Raw genomic sequence first — 23,852 nt, 5'->3', positions numbered from 1 at the left:
ATGCTTTCAAAGTACGCCCTTTGATCTTGATGACAGGCTTATAACGTTCAGTTCAGCACTTGTGTATGTTGCGTTTATGTCTGGTTTAGAGGGTAATGAAGTGTTATGACAATGTTATGAAGCCTGTACAAGCTATGGTTGTTGCAGTAATGGTTGATGCAGATGTGTGATACAAGTCATTTGTCTCACCCAATTCTCATTGTGCAAAAAAACGACGTAAAATGTAGAATCCTAACTATACTACTACAATACTATCTGTCTCATGGAGTCTGTCCCATAAGGTCAATAATAGTCATGTCACAACATTCATTGTTTTTATTTAGTCTCGTTTTTGTCAGATGAACTTTAATGAAGGATATAGGCTGTAGAACACTCTTTTATCTTGGCAGGACAGGGCTTAAAGCAGACTGTCTTTTATGTTGGCTGAATTACTTTTGGCTATTTAACTTTGTATTATTATGTGACGATAAATTCATTTTTGGGAACAGACATATTGTTTGCTGGATTATTTTTGTTCTTATGTCTTGATTGATTTACCCATTTGTCTTTTTCACATTGTCTAAAGAAAATATTAGCCAACTTAAATTCTTCCATTACCGATCAGCCCTGTGTTATGTCTACTGACATGAGTTCTCCCATTACCGATCAGCCCTGTGTTATGTCTACTGACATGAGTTCTCCCATTACCGATCAGCCCTGTGTTATGCCTACTGACATGAGTTCTCCCATTACCGATCAGCCCTGTGTTATGCCTACTGACATGAGTTCTCCCATTACCGATCAGTCCTGTGTTATGCCTACTGACATGAGTTCTCCCATTACCGATCAGCCCTGTGTTATGCCTACTGACATGAGTTCTCCCATTACCGATCAGCCCTGTGTTATGCCTACTGACATGAGTTCTCCCATTACCGATCAGCCCTGTGTTATGCCTACTGACATGAGTTCTCCCATTACCGATCAGCCCTGTGTTATGCCTACTGACATGAGTTCTCCCATTACCGATCAGCCCTGTGTTATGCCTACTGACATGAGTTCTCCCATTACCGATCAGCCCTGTGTTATGCCTACTGACATGAGTTCTCCCATTACCGATCAGCCCTGTGTTATGCCTACTGACATGAGTTCTCCCATTACCGATCAGCCCTGTGTTATGCCTACTGACATGAGTTCTCCCATTACCGATCAGCCCTGTGTTATGCCTACTGACATGAGTTCTCCCATTACCGATCAGTCCTGACATGAGGCAAAAGAACACAGACACTCATATATTTCATACATAACATCATTATGGAATGAACGTGCATCATCAGAAGCATACGTCATCACAATGGACGTTGACTTCATAAAGACTTCTTTATTATTATCAAAAGTCTCAAATGTTTCAATGTATAGCCCTCATCAAATGTTTCAATGTATAGCCCTCATCAAATGTTTCAATGTATAGCCCTCATCAAATGTTTCAATGTATAGCCCTCATCAAATGTTTCAATGTATAGCCCTCATCAAATGTTTCAATGTATAGCCCTCATCAAATGTTTCAATGTATAGCCCTCATCAAATGTTTCAATGTATAGCCCTCATCAAATGTTTCAATGTATAGCCCTCATCAAATGTTTCAATGTATAGCCCTCATCAAATGTTTCAATGTATAGCCCTCATCAAATGTTTCAATGTATAGCCCTCATCAAATGTTTCAATGTATAGCCCTCATCAAATGTTTCAATGTATAGCCCTCATCAAATGTTGCAATGTATAGCCCTCATCAAATGTTGCAATGTATAGCCCTCATCAAATGTTTCAATGTATAGCCCTCATCAAATGTTGCAATGTATAGCCCTCATCAAATGTTGCAATGTATAGCCCTCATCAAATGTTGCAATGTATAGCCCTCATCAAATGTTTCAATGTATAGCCCTCATCAAATGTTTCAATGTATAGCCCTCATCAAATGTTGCAATGTATAGCCCTCATCAAATGTTGCAATGTATAGCCCTCATCAAATGTTTCAATGTATAGCCCTCATCAAATGTTGCAATGTATAGCCCTCATCAAATGTTGCAATGTATAGCCCTCATCAAATGTTGCAATGTATAGCCCTCATCAAATGTTTCAATGTATAGCCCTCATCAAATGTTTCAATGTATAGCCCTCATCAAATGTTGCAATGTATAGCCCTCATCAAATGTTTCAATGTATAGCCCTCATCAAATGTTGCAATGTATAGCCCTCATCAAATGTTGCAATGTATAGCCCTCATCAAATGTTGCAATGTATAGCCCTCATCAAATGTTTCAATGTATAGCCCTCATCAAATGTTGCAATGTATAGCCCTCATCAAATGTTGCAATGTATAGCCCTCATCAAATGTTTCAATGTATAGCCCTCATCAAATGTTTCAATGTATAGCCCTCATCAAATGTTGCAATGTATAGCCCTCATCAAATGTTGCAATATATAGCCCTCATCAAATGTTGCAATGTATAGCCCTCATCAAATGTTGCAATGTATAGCCCTCATCAAATGTTGCAATGTATAGCCCTCATCAAATGTTGCAATGTATAGCCCTCATCAAATGTTGCAATGTATAGCCCTCATCAAATGTTTCAATGTATAGCCCTCATCAAATGTTTCAATGTATAGCCCTCATCAAATGTTTCAATGTATAGCCCTCATCAAATGTTTCAATGTATAGCCCTCATCAAATGTTGCAATGTATAGCCCTCATCAAATGTTGCAATGTATAGCCCTCATCAAATGTTTCAATGTATAGCCCTCATCAAATGTTGCAATGTATAGCCCTCATCAAATGTTGCAATGTATAGCCCTCATCAAATGTTGCAATGTATAGCCCTCATCAAATGTTTCAATGTATAGCCCTCATCAAATGTTTCAATGTATAGCCCTCATCAAATGTTGCAATGTATAGCCCTCATCAAATGTTGCAATGTATAGCCCTCATCAAATGTTTCAATGTATAGCCCTCATCAAATGTTGCAATGTATAGCCCTCATCAAATGTTGCAATGTATAGCCCTCATCAAATGTTGCAATGTATAGCCCTCATCAAATGTTTCAATGTATAGCCCTCATCAAATGTTTCAATGTATAGCCCTCATCAAATGTTGCAATGTATAGCCCTCATCAAATGTTTCAATGTATAGCCCTCATCAAATGTTGCAATGTATAGCCCTCATCAAATGTTGCAATGTATAGCCCTCATCAAATGTTGCAATGTATAGCCCTCATCAAATGTTGCAATGTATAGCCCTCATCAAATGTTTCAATGTATAGCCCTCATCAAATGTTGCAATGTATAGCCCTCATCAAATGTTGCAATGTATAGCCCTCATCAAATGTTTCAATGTATAGCCCTCATCAAATGTTTCAATGTATAGCCCTCATCAAATGTTGCAATGTATAGCCCTCATCAAATGTTGCAATATATAGCCCTCATCAAATGTTGCAATGTATAGCCCTCATCAAATGTTTCAATGTATAGCCCTCATCAAATGTTGCAATGTATAGCCCTCATCAAATGTTGCAATGTATAGCCCTCATAAATATTTTTCTTGTTCATGGTTTCAAAGGAAAAAGGGGATTTCATGTTCAAACAACTGGTGTAGAGGGGCTAGCTTAAATAATGTCCATGGTTCCTACAGAACTCCAACAGTGAGAACCCTAACTGTGTGGGGATCGAGGGAGTGTTGGAGGCGTACTTCCAGAGTCTCCGCACCGTTCAGCTCTACGGACCCACCAACTTCGCTCCTGTCATCAACCAGGTGGCACGGTGAGCGAATGACATGAAATGAACACACACACGAACACACACAAACTCACACACCCATGACACACACATGCATGTACACATATATACATGCACGCAAACACACGCACACATATACACGCGCGCACACACACACACAAACACATACAGAAAGAGTACAGACACACACACACACACACTTTAAACCCCCTATGCTCCTTTGAGACCCCTCTTTCGAAGTCACTGAGATCTCTTCATATTGCCATGGTAGCCAAAATAATGGGCAACTGGGCATTTTTATACATGGCCCAAAGCATGATGGAATCTTCATTTCTTAATTAACTCAGGAACCACACTCTTTCAATATACTTTGTATCCTTCATTTACTAAAGTGTTTCCTTATTAGGGTGGTTACCTGTATATACGTGCTTTGACTTGCTTGACACAATACAAGAGTCACATACACACAGATACAGTACATGACCACAAGTATGTGGACACCTGCTCATCAAAAATCTAATTCCAAAATCAGTGGCATTAATATGGAGCTGGTCCACCCTTTGCTGCTCTAACAACCTTCACTTTTCTGGGAAGGCTTTCCACTAGATGTTGGAATGTTGGAGCTTTCGACTCTGTCAATCACCGTGTTCTTATCGGTAGACTAAACAGCCTTGGTTTCTCTAATGACTGCCTCGCCTGGTTCACTAACTACTTCTCAGACAGAGTTGAGTGTGTCAAATCGGAGGCCCTGTTGTCCGGACCTCTGGCAGTCTCTATGGGGGTGCCACAGGGTTCAATTCTCGGGTCGACTCTTTTCTCTGTATATATCAATGATGTCGCTCTTGCATTCTGTGATCCACCTCTACGCAGATGACACCATTCTGTATACATCTGGCCCTTCTTTGGACACTGTGTTAACAAACCTCCAACTGAGCTTCAACGCTTCAGGCCAACTCCTTCAGGCCTCCAACTGCTCTTAAATGCTAGTACAACTAAATGCATGCTCTTCAACCGATCGCTGCCCGCACCCAACCGCCCAACCGGCATCACTACTCTGGATGGTTCTGACTTAGAATATGTGGACAACTATAAATACCTAGGTGTCTGGCTAAACTGTAAACTCTCCTTCCAGACTCACATTAAGCATCTCCAAGCCAAAGTTAAATATAGAATCAGCTTCCTATTTCGCAACAAAGCCTTATTCACTCATGCTGCCTAACATACCCTCGTAAAACAGACTATCCTACCGATCTTTGACTTCGGCGATGTCATTTACAAAATATTCTTCAACACTCTACTCAGCAGATTGGATGCAGTCTATCACAGTGCCATCCGTTTTCTCACCAAAGCCCCATATACTACCCACCACTTCGACCTGTATGCTCTCGTCGGCTGGCCCTCGCTACATATTCGTCGCCAGACCCACTGGTTCCAGGTGATCTATAAATCTTTGCTATGTAAAGCTCCGCCTTATCTCAGCTCACTGGTCACCATAGCAGCACCCACCCATAGCACGCGCTCCAGCAGATATATTTCACTGGTCATCCCCAAAGCCAACACCTGCTTTGGCCGCCTTTCCTTCCAGTTCTCTGCTGCCAATGACTGGAACGAATTGCAAAAATCACTGAAGTTAGAGACTTATATCTCCCTCACTAACTTTAAGCGTCAGCTGTCAGAGCAGCTTACAGATCGCTGCAGCTGTACACAGCCCATGTGTAAATAGCCCATCCAACCAACTACCTACCTCATCCCCACTACCTACCTCATGTGCTCTTTTGCACACCAGTGTCGTGTCTTTGCCTATTCCGAATTAAGTGATATGACATGCTATTCTGTAAAATAATTTCTACGTAATTAATATTACCTGATTGAGCTAATCATGTAAATGTAATTAACTAGAGAGTCGGGCACCACAAAATAATATTTATAGAGTTGTTATCTTACGAATAAACTCTTAAAGACCTATTAATATTTTACATCAATAGCAGTCAATATTAATCGTCACCTTAATTAAGTCTCATCTGAAAGTTGTAAATTCTTGGTTATCTTCACGAACCCTGGCCAACAAGTTGAATCAGCAATACAAAATTGGGTTAAATTATTTATTTACTAAATACCTAACTAATCACACAGAATTACATCTACAAAGAATTAATTATACGTTGATTACAAATGACGTCATAAAGGAAAACGTCCCTAGCGGGCGGAACAGATATGACGGCTGGTTACACAAAAGAAAAGGGCTGGGTTTGAGTGAAAGAGCGGGAAGCTGTGCTATCGTAAATACAGTATCTTATGCTTTCTAAATTACCGCCCATTTGGAAAAGGAAAATGCAATAAATATTTACTCTGAGCTGCGCTCAGGTTGGTGGTAGATGGAAGGCCGTGTTGCCAAACCGAATCCTTTGTCCTTTGAAGAATGTCTCTGTTTGTCAATTTGATACGTTGTAGTAACATCGTTGTGTGATAGACGGGATACTCTGTCTGTTCCTTCCTAACCCTCGTTTGCAGCTGCTGTTGCTAACTCAACGGCTAGGAGGTATCACTTCTGTCGTGAATAAGAGTTCAAAGTTCATACCATTCGCAACCAAAGCTCACACTGATATTGGCTTCGTTCTGTAGTTATTATCTGAACCATTCTGACATCGGACCGTCGTCCTCACATCCTCGGAACAGGAGGTTACATTTTCGTCAAGGGCTTATATAGTGGAGGGAGAAAAGGGGTGTGTTTCATCGTTTACAAGCTATGTCTCTTAACGTGGGCAGGCCACTGAGTCGGGCCTAATTCACTCATGAAAACGCAATTCTCACATTGTAGAAGCTAAAATCACATTTCATCCCATCACGAATAATTTAATATTCAAACATTTAAATTGAACAACAATTCCATGTGAATCCGATAACTCTGATGTGTAGACTTTACACTGTAGAGTTTATGTCATCTTATCATTGATGAGAATGTCTCAGATGACAACCGAACTGACATCATATTCATTAAGTACCACTGCATATGTTCAATTGGTCGGATTACCAGAATATAGTTAATTTCCCCTCACCTTCTGATGTTCCCAGAATCTCTATGTTAACCAAGGGGTTTTCAAATATAACATCAGTAGGGTAGAGAGAGGGACAAAGGGGGGAGAGGTATTTGACTGTCATAAACCTACCCCCAGGCCAACATCATGACACCAGTATTTCTACTTGCACATCCTCATCAGCACATAGCACAGTGTAAATTGAATTGTAATTACCTCGCCACTATTGGCCTATTTATTGCATTACCTCCTTACTCCATTTGCACACACTGTATACAGATTTTTCTATTGTGTTATTGACTGTAACTCTGTGTTGTTTTTGTCGCATTGCTTTGCTTTATCTTGACCAGGTCGCAGTTGTAAATGAGAACTTGTTCTCAACTGGCCTACCTGGTTAAATAAAGGTGAAATAAAAAATGTAAAAAATAAAATTTCTGTGGGTACTTGTTTCTATTCAGCCACAAGAGCCTTCGTGAGGTTGGGCACTGACGTGGGTGATTAGGCCTGGCTTGCAGTCAGCGTTCCAATTCATCCCAAAGGTGTTAGATGGGGTTGAGGTCAGGGCTCTGTGCAGGGCAGTCAAGTTCTTCCACACCGATATCTACAAACCATTTCTCTATGGACTTTGCTTTGTGCACGGGTGTCATGCTGAAACAGGAAAGGGCCTTCCCTTAACTGTTGCCACAAAATTAGGAGCACAGAACAATCTAGAATGTCATTGTATTCTGTAGCGTTAAGAACTAAGGGGCCTGGTCCGAAACATGAAAAACAGCCGCAGACCATTATTCCTCCTCCACCAAACTTAACAGTTGGCACTATGCATTCTGCAAAAACCCAGATTCGTCCATCGGACTGCCAGATGGTGAAGCGTGATTCATCCCTCAAGAAAACAAGTATCCAGAGTCCAATGTCGGCGAGCTTTACACCATCCCAGCCAACGCTTGGCACTGCTCAAAGTGATTGTAGGCTCGTGTGCAGCTGCTCGGCTATGGAAACCCATTCCATGAAGCTCCAGACGAACAGTTCTTGTGCTGACATTGCTTCCAGAGGCAGTTTGGAATTCGAGAACAGATTACATTTACGCATTACGTGCTTCAGCACTCGGTGGTGCCATTCTGTGAGATTGTGTTGTTGATCCTAGACGTTTCCACTTCGCAATAACAGCACTTACAGTTGACCTGGGCAGCTTTAGCAGAGCACAAATTTGATGAACTGACTTGTTAGAAAGGTTTAAAATAAAACATTTATCAATTTTAGAACAATGCTGTAACATAACAAAATTTGAAGAAAGTGAAGGAGTCTGAATACTTCCCGAATGCACTGTACATTATGCAAACACACAAACTCCCTCACCCTCTCCCCACAAAACACACACACACAAAACCACACACACACTCCTCTCCCCTGCAATTCTCCACCCTTACGTTGCCCTAGGCCCCAAGAGTTAATTTGACAAGTTCTCCCCTGAGCGCTCTCTGTCTCTGTATCTCTCTGTATCTCTCTGTGTCTCTCTGTGTCTCTCTGTCTCTCTCTCTCTCTCTCTCTCTCTCTCTCGCCTCTCGCCTCTCTCTGACTGACAGCCTAGCTTAACTGCTCTCTCCTTCTCTCGGTGTGCTCATGCATTCTTAATGAGCTGGGATAGGATTGGGCCTTGGGACCATTACAGCTTGTCAGGAGTCGTGTTGCTAAATGTTGTCTGAATGTATAGGACACTGTAGTACTAGAGAGGGCCGTTTAGTTCATTGAAATATAATTCATTATATCGTTTCGTTGTTGTAGAACTAGAAAGGAATAGTAGATGTCCTTTTGTCTGAATGTGTTTTAATGTTATCCATCTCCTTACCTTATTCTAAGGCGGTCCACAGAGGTGTTATATTGTGTCCCGGCATACTTTCCATAGAAATGAGTACAGCCTCAAATATGAATAATAGACCATCTTGTGTTATTGGTAGTCTCCCAGCTAGGACGTAAGACTACACTCTTTCCCAAACTTAATCAAATATTTTATGAGGCAATCTTTTTTTTATGTATTTCATGAAATATACCTTCTCTGTATTTTTAGCTGTCTCATGATATATAAGTATGGCAATATCCTTTCCAGTGAATGTGGCAGCTCGGTTGCATAACTACATAGAGTGGGATGCTGTGGCTCGACTGTGGCCTCAAGGACTTAATGAGCTCTCATTCAATGAGGTGCTATATTACCATGACGATGATGATGATGATGCAGCTGATGATAAGCACCACCACGAGAGAATGAGAGGAATAATATTATCTTTTTCATCTCTCTTTTGTGTCTCTCTCTTTCCTTTTTCTTGCAAATGTTTACTTTCTCTTTCTCTTCATACCTTTTTCTATTGTCTGCTATTATCTCTCCTGTTTTACATTTAGCTCTCATCTTCTCCTTTCCCACTCATTCTCCCTCACCCTCCTCTCCACCTCCCTTTCTCTCTCAATCTTTCTCAGATTTTCCCTCCATTCCATTTGTTATGCTTCGTCATCCTCCTCTCCTCCTTCTCTTCCCTTGTTCCGTCTCTGAGACAGTCAGCTCGTGCGACTGGGTGCTTGTGGGACAGAGATGGTGATGATGAGGAGGAAGGTGGTCGGTAAAGCTGAGGCCATCCAGTCATGTGGATTTGTCAATATGTGAGGTGTGGGGGTGAATCAATCCACTCCTAGGCTCCTTCACCTCCTATAACCCAGCATAGCACCAGATGCTATAATAATAACTACCACAGATTAGTAATAACTACCACAGATTAGTAATAACTACCACAGATTAGTAATAACTACCACATTATAGTAATAACTACCACATTATAGTAATAACTACCACCTTATAGTAACAACTACCACCTTATAGTAATAACTACCACATTATAGTAATAACTACCACCTTATAGTTATCACTACCACCTTATAGTTATCACTACCACATTATAGTAATAACTACCACATTATAGTAATAACTACCACCTTATAGTTATCACTACCACCTTATAGTTATCACTACCACCTTATAGTTATCACTACCACATTATAGTAACAACTACCACCTTATAGTTATCACTACCACCTTATAGTAATAACTACCACATTATAGTAACAACTACCACCTTATAGTAATAACTACCACACTACCACCTTATAGTAATAACTACCACATTATAATAACTACCACATTATAGTAATAACTACCACATTATAGTAATCACTACCACCTTATAGTAATCACTACCACCGTATAGTTATCACTACCACCGTATAGTTATCACTACCACCGTATAGTTATCACTACCACATTATAGTAATAACTACCACCTTATAGTAATCACTACCACCGTATAGTTATCACTACCACATTATAGTAATAACTACCACCTTATAGTTATCACTACCACCGTATAGTTATCACTACCACCGTATAGTTATCACTACCACCGTATAGTAATCACTACCACCGTATAGTTATCACTACCACCGTATAGTAATCACTACCACCGTATAGTTATCACTACCACCGTATAGTTATCACTACCACCGTATAGTAATCACTACCACCGTATAGTTATCACTACCACCGTATAGTTATCACTACCACCGTATAGTTATCACTACCACCGTATAGTTATCACTACCACCGTATAGTAATCACTACCACCGTATAGTTATCACTACCACCGTATAGTTATCACTACCACCGTATAGTTATCACTACCACCGTATAGTTATCACTACCACCGTATAGTAATCACTACCACCGTATAGTTATCACTACCACCGTATAGTTATCACTACCACCGTATAGTAATCACTACCACCGTATAGTTATCACTACCACCGTATAGTTATCACTACCACCGTATAGTAATCACTACCACCGTATAGTTATCACTACCACATTATAGTAATAACTACCACCTTATAGTTATCACTACCACCGTATAGTTATCACTACCACCGTATAGTTATCACTACCACCGTATAGTTATCACTACCACATTATAGTAATAACTACCACATTATAGTAATCACTACCACCTTATAGTAATCACTACCACCTTATAGTTATCACTACCACCGTATAGTTATCACTACCACCGTATAGTTATCACTACCACCTTATAGTTATCACTACCACATTATAGTAATAACTACCACCTTATAGTAATAACTACCACATTATAGTAATAACTACCACCTTATAGTTATCACTACCACCTTATAGTAATAACTACCACATTATAGTAACAACTACCACCTTATAGTAATAACTACCACACTACCACCTTATAGTAATAACTACCACATTATAGTAATAACTACCACGTTATAGTAATCACTACCACCTTATAGTTATCACTACCACATTATAGTAATAACTACCACCTTATAGTAATCACTACCACCTTATAGTTATCACTACCACATTATAGTAATAACTACCACAGTATAATAACTACCACATTATAGTAATAACTACCACATTATAGTAATCACTACCACCTTATAGTAATCACTACCACCTTATAGTAATCACTACCACCTTATAGTTATCACTACCACATTATAGTAATAACTACCACAGTATAATAACTACCACATTATAGTAATAACTACCACCTTATAGTAATAACTACCACATTATAGTAATCACTACCACATTATAGTTATCACTACCACATTATAGGTATCACTACCACATTATAGTAATCACTACCACATTATAGTAATCACTACCACATTATAGTAATCACTACCACATTATAGTTATCACTACCACCTTATAGTTATCACTACCACATTATAGTAATAACTACCACCTTATAGTTATCACTACCACATTATAGTAATAACTACCACCTTATAGTAATCACTACCACCGTATAGTTATCACTACCACATTATAGTAATAACTACCACCTTATAGTTATCACTACCACCGTATAGTTATCACTACCACCGTATAGTTATCACTACCACCGTATAGTAATCACTACCACCGTATAGTTATCACTACCACCGTATAGTAATCACTACCACCGTATAGTTATCACTACCACCGTATAGTTATCACTACCACCGTATAGTAATCACTACCACCGTATAGTTATCACTACCACCGTATAGTTATCACTACCACCGTATAGTTATCACTACCACCGTATAGTTATCACTACCACCGTATAGTAATCACTACCACCGTATAGTTATCACTACCACCGTATAGTTATCACTACCACCGTATAGTTATCACTACCACCGTATAGTTATCACTACCACCGTATAGTAATCACTACCACCGTATAGTTATCACTACCACCGTATAGTTATCACTACCACCGTATAGTAATCACTACCACCGTATAGTTATCACTACCACCGTATAGTTATCACTACCACCGTATAGTAATCACTACCACCGTATAGTTATCACTACCACATTATAGTAATAACTACCACCTTATAGTTATCACTACCACCGTATAGTTATCACTACCACCGTATAGTTATCACTACCACCGTATAGTTATCACTACCACATTATAGTAATAACTACCACATTATAGTAATCACTACCACCTTATAGTAATCACTACCACCTTATAGTTATCACTACCACCGTATAGTTATCACTACCACCGTATAGTTATCACTACCACCTTATAGTTATCACTACCACATTATAGTAATAACTACCACCTTATAGTAATAACTACCACATTATAGTAATAACTACCACCTTATAGTTATCACTACCACCTTATAGTAATAACTACCACATTATAGTAACAACTACCACCTTATAGTAATAACTACCACACTACCACCTTATAGTAATAACTACCACATTATAGTAATAACTACCACGTTATAGTAATCACTACCACCTTATAGTTATCACTACCACATTATAGTAATAACTACCACCTTATAGTAATCACTACCACCTTATAGTTATCACTACCACATTATAGTAATAACTACCACAGTATAATAACTACCACATTATAGTAATAACTACCACATTATAGTAATCACTACCACCTTATAGTAATCACTACCACCTTATAGTAATCACTACCACCTTATAGTTATCACTACCACATTATAGTAATAACTACCACAGTATAATAACTACCACATTATAGTAATAACTACCACCTTATAGTAATAACTACCACATTATAGTAATCACTACCACATTATAGTTATCACTACCACATTATAGGTATCACTACCACATTATAGTAATCACTACCACATTATAGTAATCACTACCACATTATAGTAATCACTACCACATTATAGTTATCACTACCACCTTATAGTTATCACTACCACATTATAGTAATAACTACCACCTTATAGTTATCACTACCACATTATAGTAATAACTACCACCTTATAGTAACCACTACCACATTATAGTTATCACTACCACATTATAGTTATCACTACCACATTATAGTTATCACTACCACATTATAGTAATAACTACCACCTTATAGTAACCACTACCACATTATAGTTATCACTACCACATTATAGTTATCACTACCACATTATAGTAATAACTACCACCTTATAGTTATCACTACCACATTATAGTAATCACTACCACCTTATAGTTATCACTACCACATTATAGTTATCACTACCACATTATAGTAATCACTACCACCTTATAGTTATCGCTACCACATTATAGTAATCGCTACCACCTTATAGTTATCACTACCACCTTATAGTTATCACTACCACATTATAGTAATCACTACCACCTTATAGTTATCACTACCACATTATAGTAATAACTACCACCTTATAGTAACCACTACCACATTATAGTAATAACTACCACCTTATAGTTATCACTACCACATTATAGTAATAACTACCACCTTATAGTTATCACTACCACAGTATAGTAATAACTACCACCTTATAGTTATCACTACCACATTATAGTAATCACTACCACCTTATAGTAATAACTACCACATTATAGTTATCACTACCACATTATAGTAATAACTACCACACTATAGTAATAACTACCACCTTATAGTTATCACTACCACATTATAGTAATCACTACCACCTTATAGTTATCACTACCACATTATAGTTATCACTACCACATTATAGTAATCACTACCACCTTATAGTTATCGCTACCACATTATAGTAATCGCTACCACCTTATAGTTATCACTACCACCTTATAGTTATCACTACCACATTATAGTAATCACTACCACCTTATAGTTATCACTACCACACTACCACATTCCAGCACAGCAGCAGAGACTATAGTGATTACTACCACATTCCACCTGAAGTGAAGTTGAAAACAAGCGCTGCAGGGAATTATTTTTAATTCTCCAACACCACCCACCTCTCCTATCCACTGGTTACTGGAGAGGGAGAGAGATTTTCACACATTAGTGTGAGAGAAGTAGACACAAAGAGGTAGAGAGGATGTGATAGTATTCAACTCCATTTACTCTGCACTCTTTTCCTATGCCCCTCCGGCCAGATGGTGAGAGTGAGCCAATCAGACAGTGAGCCAGGGGGTCTTTGTCCAATCAGACAGGCAGCCAGTGGGTCTTTGTCCGCCCCACTGACTCTTACCATTACCTGCCTGACAAACACCTACACAAAAACACTCAACAAAAACTGACATGTTTATGTGAACAGTCTGGACAATGCACCACTTCTATAACAACAGTCTGGACAATGCACCACTTCTATAACAACAGTCTGGACAATGCAACACTTCTATAACAACAGTCTGGACAATGCAACACTTCTATAACAATGTCTGGACAACGCAACACTTCTGTAATAACAGTCTTGACAACACTTCAATAACAACATTCTTGACAATGCAACACTTCTATAACAACAGTCTGGACAATGCAACACTTCTATAACAACAGTCTGGACAATGCAACACTTCTATAACAACAGTCTGGACAATGCAACACTTCTATAACAACAGTCTGGACAATGCAACACTTCTATAACAACAGTCTGGACAATGCAACACTTCTATAACAACAGTCTGGACAATGCAACACTTCTATAACAACAGTCTGGACAATGCAACACTTCTATAACAACAGTCTGGACAATGCAACACTTCTATAACAACAGTCTGGACAATGCAACACTTCTATAACAATGTCTGGACAACGCAACACTTCTGTAATAACAGTCTTGACAACACTTCAATAACAACATTCTTGACAATGCAACACTTCTATAACAACAGTCTGGACAATGCAACACTTCTATAACAACAGTCTGGACAATGCAACACCTCTATAACAACAGTCTGGACAATGCAACACTTCTATAACAACAGTCTGGACAATGCAACACTTCTATAACAACAGTCTGGACAACACAACACTTCTATAACAACAGTCTGGACAATGCAACACTTCTATAACAACAGTCTGGACAACGCAACACTTCTGTAATAACAGTCTTGACAACACTTCAATAACAACATTCTTGGCAATGCAACACTTCTATAACAACAGTCTGGACAATGCAACACTTCTATAACAACAGTCTGGACAATGCAACACTTCTATAACAACAGTCTGGACAATGCAACACTTCTATAATAACAGTCTGGACAATGCAACACTTCTATAACAACAGTCTGGACAATGCAACACTTCTATAACAATGTCTGGACAACGCAACACTTCTGTAATAACAGTCTTGACAACACTTCAATAACAACATTCTTGACAATGCAACACTTCTATAACAACAGTCTGGACAATGCAACACGTCTATAACAACAGTCTGGACAATGCAACACTTCTATAACAATGTCTGGACAACGCAACACTTCTATAACAACAGTCTGGACAATGCAACACTTCTATAATAATGTCTGGACAACACAACACTTCTATAACAACAGTCTGGACAACACAACACTTCTATAACAACAGTCTGGACAATGCAACACTTCTATAACAACAGTCTGGACAATGCAACACTTCTATAACAACAGTCTGGACAACGCAACACTTCTGTAATAACAGTCTTGACAACACTTCAATAACAAAAGTCTTGACAATGCAACACTTCTATAACAACAGTCTGGACAATGCAACACTTCTATAACAACAGTCTGGACAACACAACACTTCTATAACAACAGTCTGGACAACGCAACACTTCTATAACAACAGTCTGGACAATGCAACACTTCTATAACAACAGTCTGGACAACACAACACTTCTATAACAACAGTCTGAACAATGCAACACTTCTATAACAACAGTCTGGACAATGCAACACTTCTATAACAACAGTTTGGACAATGCAACACTTCTATAACAACAGTCTGGACAACACAACACTTCAACTGTAAAACATCAATTAATATCCCGGGCCTTTATTTGCTTCAATCACACTGATTGAAGCAAATAAAGGCATAACCAGTGCTTATTAGAGACAGCCTTCTATTTGAGCCACTCGTCTGTTTCCTTAATGCACAAAGCTTTTGCTTAATCGTTAATTGTTGAAAAGACAACCACACTGTTTATTGTGACCAGTATAAACATAATAACAAATCCATCACAGATCAGACTTGTAAATACTACGGTAGGCTTGCGATCATGCACCCGCTGATTTTCTCCCACTCATAGAGCCCCATGGTGGAGGTATAATAATAGCCATAACATCTAGCGATCAAACAAGGTAATGGTTCCAATCGTTTTTCTATCAATTATTTTTTCCATAGGGGATTTTAGAAACACTTGAAATTAAAGGCTGTGTTTTGTGTAGGCCAACCCTCACGTGAGGTTTTGATAACCATGCAACTCTCTCGGACAAGGTGCCTTATTTATTTATTTTTTAGTAATTTTTACCCCCTTTTTCTCCCCAATTTCGTGATTACTATCTTGTCTCATCGCTGCAACTCAACAACGTGCTCGGTAGAGGCGAATGTCGAGTCATGGGTCCTCCGGAACATAACCCGTCAAACCGCACTTCTTAACACCCGCTCACTTAACCCGGAAGCCAGCCGCACCAATGTGTCGAAGGAAACACTGTTTAACTGATGGCCGGGGTCAGCTAGCAGGCGCCCGGCCCACCACAAGGAGTCGCTAGAGCGAGATGAGCCAAGAGGTTGTAGTGACACTGCAATGCCTTAGACCGCTGCGCCACTTGGGAGGCCCGGACAAGGCGACTTTTGTCTATATATTCGTCTCTATTTACACAAAAATGCTACCTACTATCAAAGTAGACATGCAAAACTACAAATCCCTGCAAACTCATTTCTAGCTGACACCTTTGCTAACAGGTATGGTGTCAATTTTAAACTTGCACAAGACAGTTAACACAATTGTAAATGTAAAGAATTGTAGCCAATTTATTCATTACTACATTAAGCTAACATTAGTTAATCCGGTGATTCTTACCTTCTTATCTCATCGAGATCATCAGGGCATTTGTAGTTCTTTATGATAGCCACATTAGCAGCTAATTAGCATTTCATTTTAGGGGGTAAATACAGGCAAATATATTGATAAAATTCACCTTGTCCTAGAGATATTAACACGGTTATCAAAAGTCATGCCATGGTAGCTTACATGAAACACAGCCCTTATTGTAAGTGTTTCTAAAGTCCCCTATAGGAAAAATGAATGGTGCAAAAACAATTGGAAGAATTTCCCTGTTTGACAGCTAGGTTTTATGGGTATTATGAGTCATACTGTGATACTCTATTGCGCATTGTATTCTTGTAGTGGCATCGATATCACAGCACATAGACTTCAGTATTCAATGTTTGACCATGTCAAACCAGACTGCTGTCTCATATAATGATGTTGCTCTTCTTTATGGTGTTCACTGATTACTCTTCAACAATTTATTTAGACCTGCCCTTTATTTGAAATATAAATGTATTTGCTGAAATCTGTGCTGATGCCCGGCTATTAAAAGGGACAGACAGATATTTGAGATTTTGAAGTTTTACAGTATGTGAAAATTCTCGACAAAACACAACACTTCTATATCAACAGTCTAGACAACACAACATTTCTGTCACTTAGAATGTTGTTTTTGAAATTGTTGTTTTATGCCTATCCCAAACCTTAAAAATGTGAAGTTTATGCCTAAACTTAACCTTAAACTCTTTGAAATTGGACGTTTGGAACAACTTTGAAATCTGACTTTTGAGAAACGTGGATGAACGTCTAATTGTGATGTAAGAACGTGTAGGTCTAGACAACATAATGTCTGACAATGGAGCTCAGTTTAGTGTAACGGTACTCAAATAGTTGTGTTATGCTATAACTACAGAAAACCAGAAGACAGAAGAAAGTCTCTTTCTTACACACACACACACACACACAAACACGCGTGTGTGTGTGTGTGTGTATATATATACACATCATACACATACACACGCAAGCACACACACCTACACCTACTCACATACAGTAGCCACAGAAGCTGAGGATTCATCCTGTGGTGTGTTGCTCTATGCAGGTGTGCTGAGGATGTGACTGACGGATCCCAGTACTTTGTGCTGTTGATGATCACAGACGGAGTCATCTCAGACATGGTGCAGACCAAGGAGGCTGTGGTCAATGTGAGTGCTTATCGTGTGTGTGTGTTGGGGGGGGGGCACATATACCTCACACATCACCTTTGTGTGTTATCCCCTTTCTCACAGGCTGCCGCTCTGCCCATGTCTATCATCATAGTGGGAGTAGGCCCTGCTGAGTTTGACGGTAAGTGGGTGTGTGTGCGCATGTGCATCCGGCATGTGTGTGTGCGCACGCCCAAAGTAGCTAGCTCCACTGTCAAAAAAGCCATTCAAGGTTCACAGCTTCTGATCAGAGGCTTCACAGCCTGTGAAGTGCACTAAAGATCAGCAGGGTAGGTGACAAAACAACACTTACTGCAATCTCCTTCTCAAAGGTTTTAGGAACTGGTGAATCCCCTCCTCGCTCTCCCCCTGCCTTGGAGCTACAGCGAGGATGCCCATCCCTCCTCCTGTAGAGCTGGGCTTTTGCTCTGGATCTGTTATACTCTTCTAACACACCTGATTTGATCCTGACGAGCAGCATGAGTCTTATAGCAGGGTTGGAACAAAAGCCTGCACGCCCAAGGTGCATTGGGCGGAGTAAAACTTACGTTATTAGTAGCTGTCCAGGAAGAGGGGAGTGTTCATTCCTTCTCCCCATCCCAAATAATCATTAGCATTGCATTAGCCTCATTGGTAACAGGTCGTGACTCCTGTGTCATGTCTCTCAGTGGATGGGAACTCAGAGTGAGTGACTCCTGGATCGTATTCCGTAGGGCAGGCCGTGGAAAACGTTTTAAAATGTCTTGCAATCGAATACGAAATGAGCAATGTCCATGTCGTCCCTCCCTGTTTTCAGTCCATTTCTTCCGTATGGTGCTTAATGAACACGCGCCCGATGGGTCAGACTTTGGCTCTGTTACCTTGGTCACCTGGCTTTAGCTCAGAAGGCTAATGGCATAGAAGAAGAATATTACAATGTAAACAATCCATTCACTCACATTGTTTACTCGTGGTACCATTTTGTTTTGCTAACAGTAATATGCAGCAGGAGATAATTCTGTTGGGGTGATATCCTTCTCTACCTACCATGCAAATTTTTTATCCCTGGGTAATGATGACAACGCAGCAAGTGCACAACGGCCTGGCGAAGGGAAATCCTGAAATGGCACTCGGTAGAACGAGATTGTGGATGCCTCCCTTTTGCCTGTGGTCAAAAGTAGTGGACTAAATATGGAATAGGGTGCAATTTTAAATTACGCTTGTTTCTTCCTAGCAAAGTGAGAAAGAGTTGTGTTGGACAGCTGAGATCTTCAGAGAAGCAACACAAAGCGGAGACTCTCGCAAAGTAAATATGCCAAATATTCCAAAAGCTAATTGGCTAAGTGATTTTAATTATTAAAAAACTACTGGTGGTAGTTGGGGAAGGGAAAAGGAGAGGGGAAATGAGTCATGCCTAACGACAAGGGAGATAGATCTCTGAGGGACCTATTAGACACTACACAGGGCTGTACGAGGGATCAGGGGTGGCTGCCGTAGTTGTGCGTCCGCGTGTGCATGCGTGACAGAAAAGGGAGAGAGAGAGTTGGGGAATGTGTATTTAAAAGCGTATAAATTAAACCTCTAGAGTTTAATGTGTGGTGGGTTGACTGCTTGCTCCAGAGTGTGTGGTGGGTTGACTGCTTGCTCCAGAGTGTGTGGTGGGTTGACTGCTTGCTCCAGAGTGTGTGGTGGGTTGACTGCTTGCTCCAGAGTGTGTGGTGGGTGGAGAATGTTCCTAACTTTAACTTTAAATGTTCTATAGGAAGAGGGGTATTTGATTCATCTACACTTTCATATCCTCCTTTAGCTCAGTCAGAAGGAAGCTGGGGAACTCTATCTCCACAGGGAGCCTATGCAAACAGACTGTCACACACACACACACACACAACCTTGAACATTCCCAGACAGTCCTAGCTAAATTATTGCTTGAGAAAATGCTCTTTGCTACGAAGCTATTTTTTTGGGGTCTATTTTAAATTAAAACAGAAAGGAAATTAATTGTTACACAGAAATGATTGTATTTTGAGATAAATACGGCTGCATTGGACCTTGAAGCACCATCTTCTGTCCTCTCTCTTCTGCTATTACCATCCTCCCCTCTCTTACACTCTCTTTCTCTGTAAATCTTTCCATCACACCATTCCTCTCTCCAAATCCCCCACATGTTTTGATGCAGCTGTTTTTCTGTGGGTGTCTGTGTGTGTGTCTGAGGGTGTTTGTGTGTGTATGTGCGTGCGTGCGGTGAACGTGTGTGCATCATCAGTGTGTACTAAGCACCCCTGTGCCTGTAGGTACACACACACACACACATACACATACACACACACACACCTGTGTGTGTCGTGTGTGACATTCATAGGGAACAGAAGGCGGAGTGTGTGTGAGAGTGCATGTGTGTATACACCCCTCTGTCTATATGTGTGTGTGCGTGCGTGACGTTCAAGGGAGCAGGAGGCTCTGTATAAGTCCCTGTGACTCAGGGGATGCCCCCCACATGTCCGGGTTTACCCAAGGCACCTGGCCCCCTTCCCTGCCCTCCTGCTGTCCCTTCACCCCTTCTCTTCATCTGCACTACTATATTCTGCCTACAGCCATCTGTCATCTCTGTAGTGCCATTTATAATATCCCCAGTCAGTCCTCTTCAAACATGCCGCATGATCTCGTCCCAATAGGTATAACTTGCTCCCTTTCCTTCATGACCACTGATGGGTTAAAGCACTGGATAGGTCTCCAGCCCATTCCCATTCCTCAATACCAAAACAGATTTCAGTATCCATGGTGTAGTCCATGGTTATTCAACTCTGACCCTACAAGGTCCGGAGCCTGCTGGTTTTGTGTTCTACCTGATAATTAATTGCACACACCTGGTGTCCCAGGACTAAATCAGTCCCTTATTAGAGGGGAACAATGGAAAAATGCAATTGAACTGGCTTTGAGGTCCAGAGTTGAGTTAAAATCAAATTTTATTGGTCAAATACACACGGTTAGCAGATGTTAATGCGAGTGGGGCGAAATGCTTGTGCTTCTAATTCCGTCAGTGTAGTAATATCTAACAATTCCCCAACAACTACCTAAAACACACAAGGGGTGAATGAGAATATGTACATATAAGTATATGAATGAGCGATGGCCGAGCGGCATAGGCAAGGTGCAGTAGATGGTGTAAAATACAGTATATACATGCGATATGAGTAATGTAAGATATGTAAACATTTTTAAAGTGCCATTATTTAAAGTGACTAGTCCATTTATTAAAGTGTCCAGTGATTGGGTCTCAATGTGGGCAGCAGCCTCTCTAAGTTAGTGATGGCTGTTTAACAGTCTGATGGCTTTGTGAAAAAAAGCTGTTTTTCAATCTCTCGGTCCCAGCTTTGATGCACCTGTACTGACCTCGCCTTCTGGATGATTGCGGTGTGAACATGCAGTGGCTCGGGTGGTTATTGTCCTTGATGATCACCCTCTGGAGAGCGTTGCGGTTGAGGGCAGTGCAGTTGCCGTACCAGGCTGTGTTACAGCCCGACAGGATGCTCTCGATTGTGCATCTGTAAAAGTCTGTCAGGGTTTTGGGTGACAAGCCTAATTTCTTCAGCCTCCTGAGGTTGAAGAGGTGCTGTTTCGCCTTCTTCACCACACTGTCTGTGTGGGTGGACCATTTCAGTTTGTCTGTGATGTGTACGCCGAGGAAGTTAACTTTCCACCTTGTCCACTGCTGTCCCTTCGATGTGGATAGGGGGGGGCTCCCTCTGAACTCCTTTTTCTTGTTGACGTTGAGTGAGAGGTTGTTTTCCTGACACCACACTCCATGTGCCCTCACCTCCTCCCTGTAGGCTGTCTTGTCGTTGTTGGTGATCAAGCTCACTAATGTTGTGTTGTCTGTAAACTTGATGATTGAGGTGAAGGCGTGCATGGCCACGCGGTCGTGGGTGAACAGGGAGTACAGGAGAGGGCTGAGTACACACCCTTGTGGGGATCCAGTGTTGACGGACAGTGAAGTGGAGATGTTGTTTCCTACCTTCCCCACCATGGGGCGGCCCGTCAAAGTCCAGGACCCAGTTGCACAGGGCAGGGTTGAGACCCAGGGCCTCCAGCTTGATGATGAGCTTGGAGGGTACTATGGTGTTGAATGCTAAGCTGTAGTTAATGAACAGCATTCTTTCATAGGTATTTTTTTTGTCCAGATGGGATAGGGCAGTGTGCAGTGTGAGGTGATAGCGTCATCTGTGGACCTGTTGGGGAGGTATGCAAACTGAGGTGGGTCTAGGGTGGCCGGTGGTGTTATAGGGGTTTAGACTATTAGACATTTTACGGAATCCATATTAGGAAGTTGTACGTTCTCAGACAAGACTTCCTAATATAGATGCCGTAGATTATTATGAAAGGGGTAGTACAGTTAAAAATGGGATTGTCCTGTTTAAAATATGAAATAAATATATTTCCATAATACTATGAAATTGGGATGGAGCCTGTTCAGGTGGGATGGAGTTTTCTTTCCCAGATCATGCTGTCACAATCTGATCTGATTGTAATAAACCAATGACAGTTATTCTGGGTAAGAGGGTGGAAGGGGGTGGGCTCTAGACCATCCTATCAGTCAATCAGGGTTGTGTATCTTCAAATTTGTTACCTAATGCCCACATGGTCAGACTGAGCATTTCAAGGGCAAAAGGAGGTTCAGGAAAATAAATGATCTGAAATGTAATTGAGTTATTTTCATTAAATAAACACACACAGTGATTTATTAGACATGCAGTGATGATTTTAAAACATGTAATAAAAAGTATACATTGTGGCTTTAGAATCAGTCCTAATAATGTTAGTTTGAAGTTTGAGGATCATTTTTTAAAATATGTTTTTTTGGTGGGGTTTACGTAGAGGATTATGTCTTTACCCCAATATTATTTTATTAGTTGAGCTTTTGGCAAACAAAGTGGCCTATGGTGCCAAACTTACCACAAATCCAGCACACATTAAAAGCACCAATAACATTCTGTCTAACATTGGAGCTATGTGTCGTTATCTCTGTCTCTACCTCTGTCTCTGTCTCTAACTCTGACTTCCTCGATCTCTGACTCTCTCTGTCATTGACTCGCTCTCTCTGATTCTCTCTCTGACTCTTTCTCTCTCTCTGACTCTGTCTCTGATTCTCTGTCTGACTCTCTCTGACTATCTGTCTGTCTCTTTCTGCCTCTGCCTCTCTCTGGATCTCTCTGACTGTCTGTCTTTTTCTCGGACTCTCTCTGTCTCTGACCCTCTCACTCTGTTTCTGACTCTCTCTTTCTCTGACTACCTGTCTCTACCTCTGCCTCTCTCTGACTATGTATGTCTCTCCCTCTCTATCTCTCTCTTTTTCTCTCTCTTTTTCTCTCTCTTTTTCTCTGTCTGTCTGTCTCTCTATCTCTCTCTTTTTCTCTCTCTTTTTCTCTCTCTTTTTCTCTCTCTT

The 23,852-nt window shown here is 40.4% G+C and overlaps 1 protein-coding gene across 2 annotated transcripts in view; it reads left to right on the top strand.

The window, feature by feature from the left end:
• Nucleotides 1–23,852, top strand: part of LOC109891646 (copine-9) — a 129,764-nt gene that overhangs the window by 101,625 nt on the left and 4,287 nt on the right. For both annotated transcript variants that reach the window (XM_031825656.1, XM_031825657.1), the window contains 3 exons: nt 3,662–3,789; nt 18,331–18,433; nt 18,518–18,575. In XM_031825656.1, the coding sequence (XP_031681516.1) occupies nt 3,662–3,789; nt 18,331–18,433; nt 18,518–18,575 (289 nt within the window). The remainder of the gene's footprint in view (nt 1–3,661; nt 3,790–18,330; nt 18,434–18,517; nt 18,576–23,852) is intronic.

The sequence above is a fragment of the Oncorhynchus kisutch genome, linkage group LG5, assembly GCF_002021735.2.
Source record: "Oncorhynchus kisutch isolate 150728-3 linkage group LG5, Okis_V2, whole genome shotgun sequence".
Taxonomy (NCBI): domain Eukaryota; kingdom Metazoa; phylum Chordata; class Actinopteri; order Salmoniformes; family Salmonidae; genus Oncorhynchus; species Oncorhynchus kisutch.
This window is presented reverse-complemented; position numbering and strand designations above follow the sequence as displayed.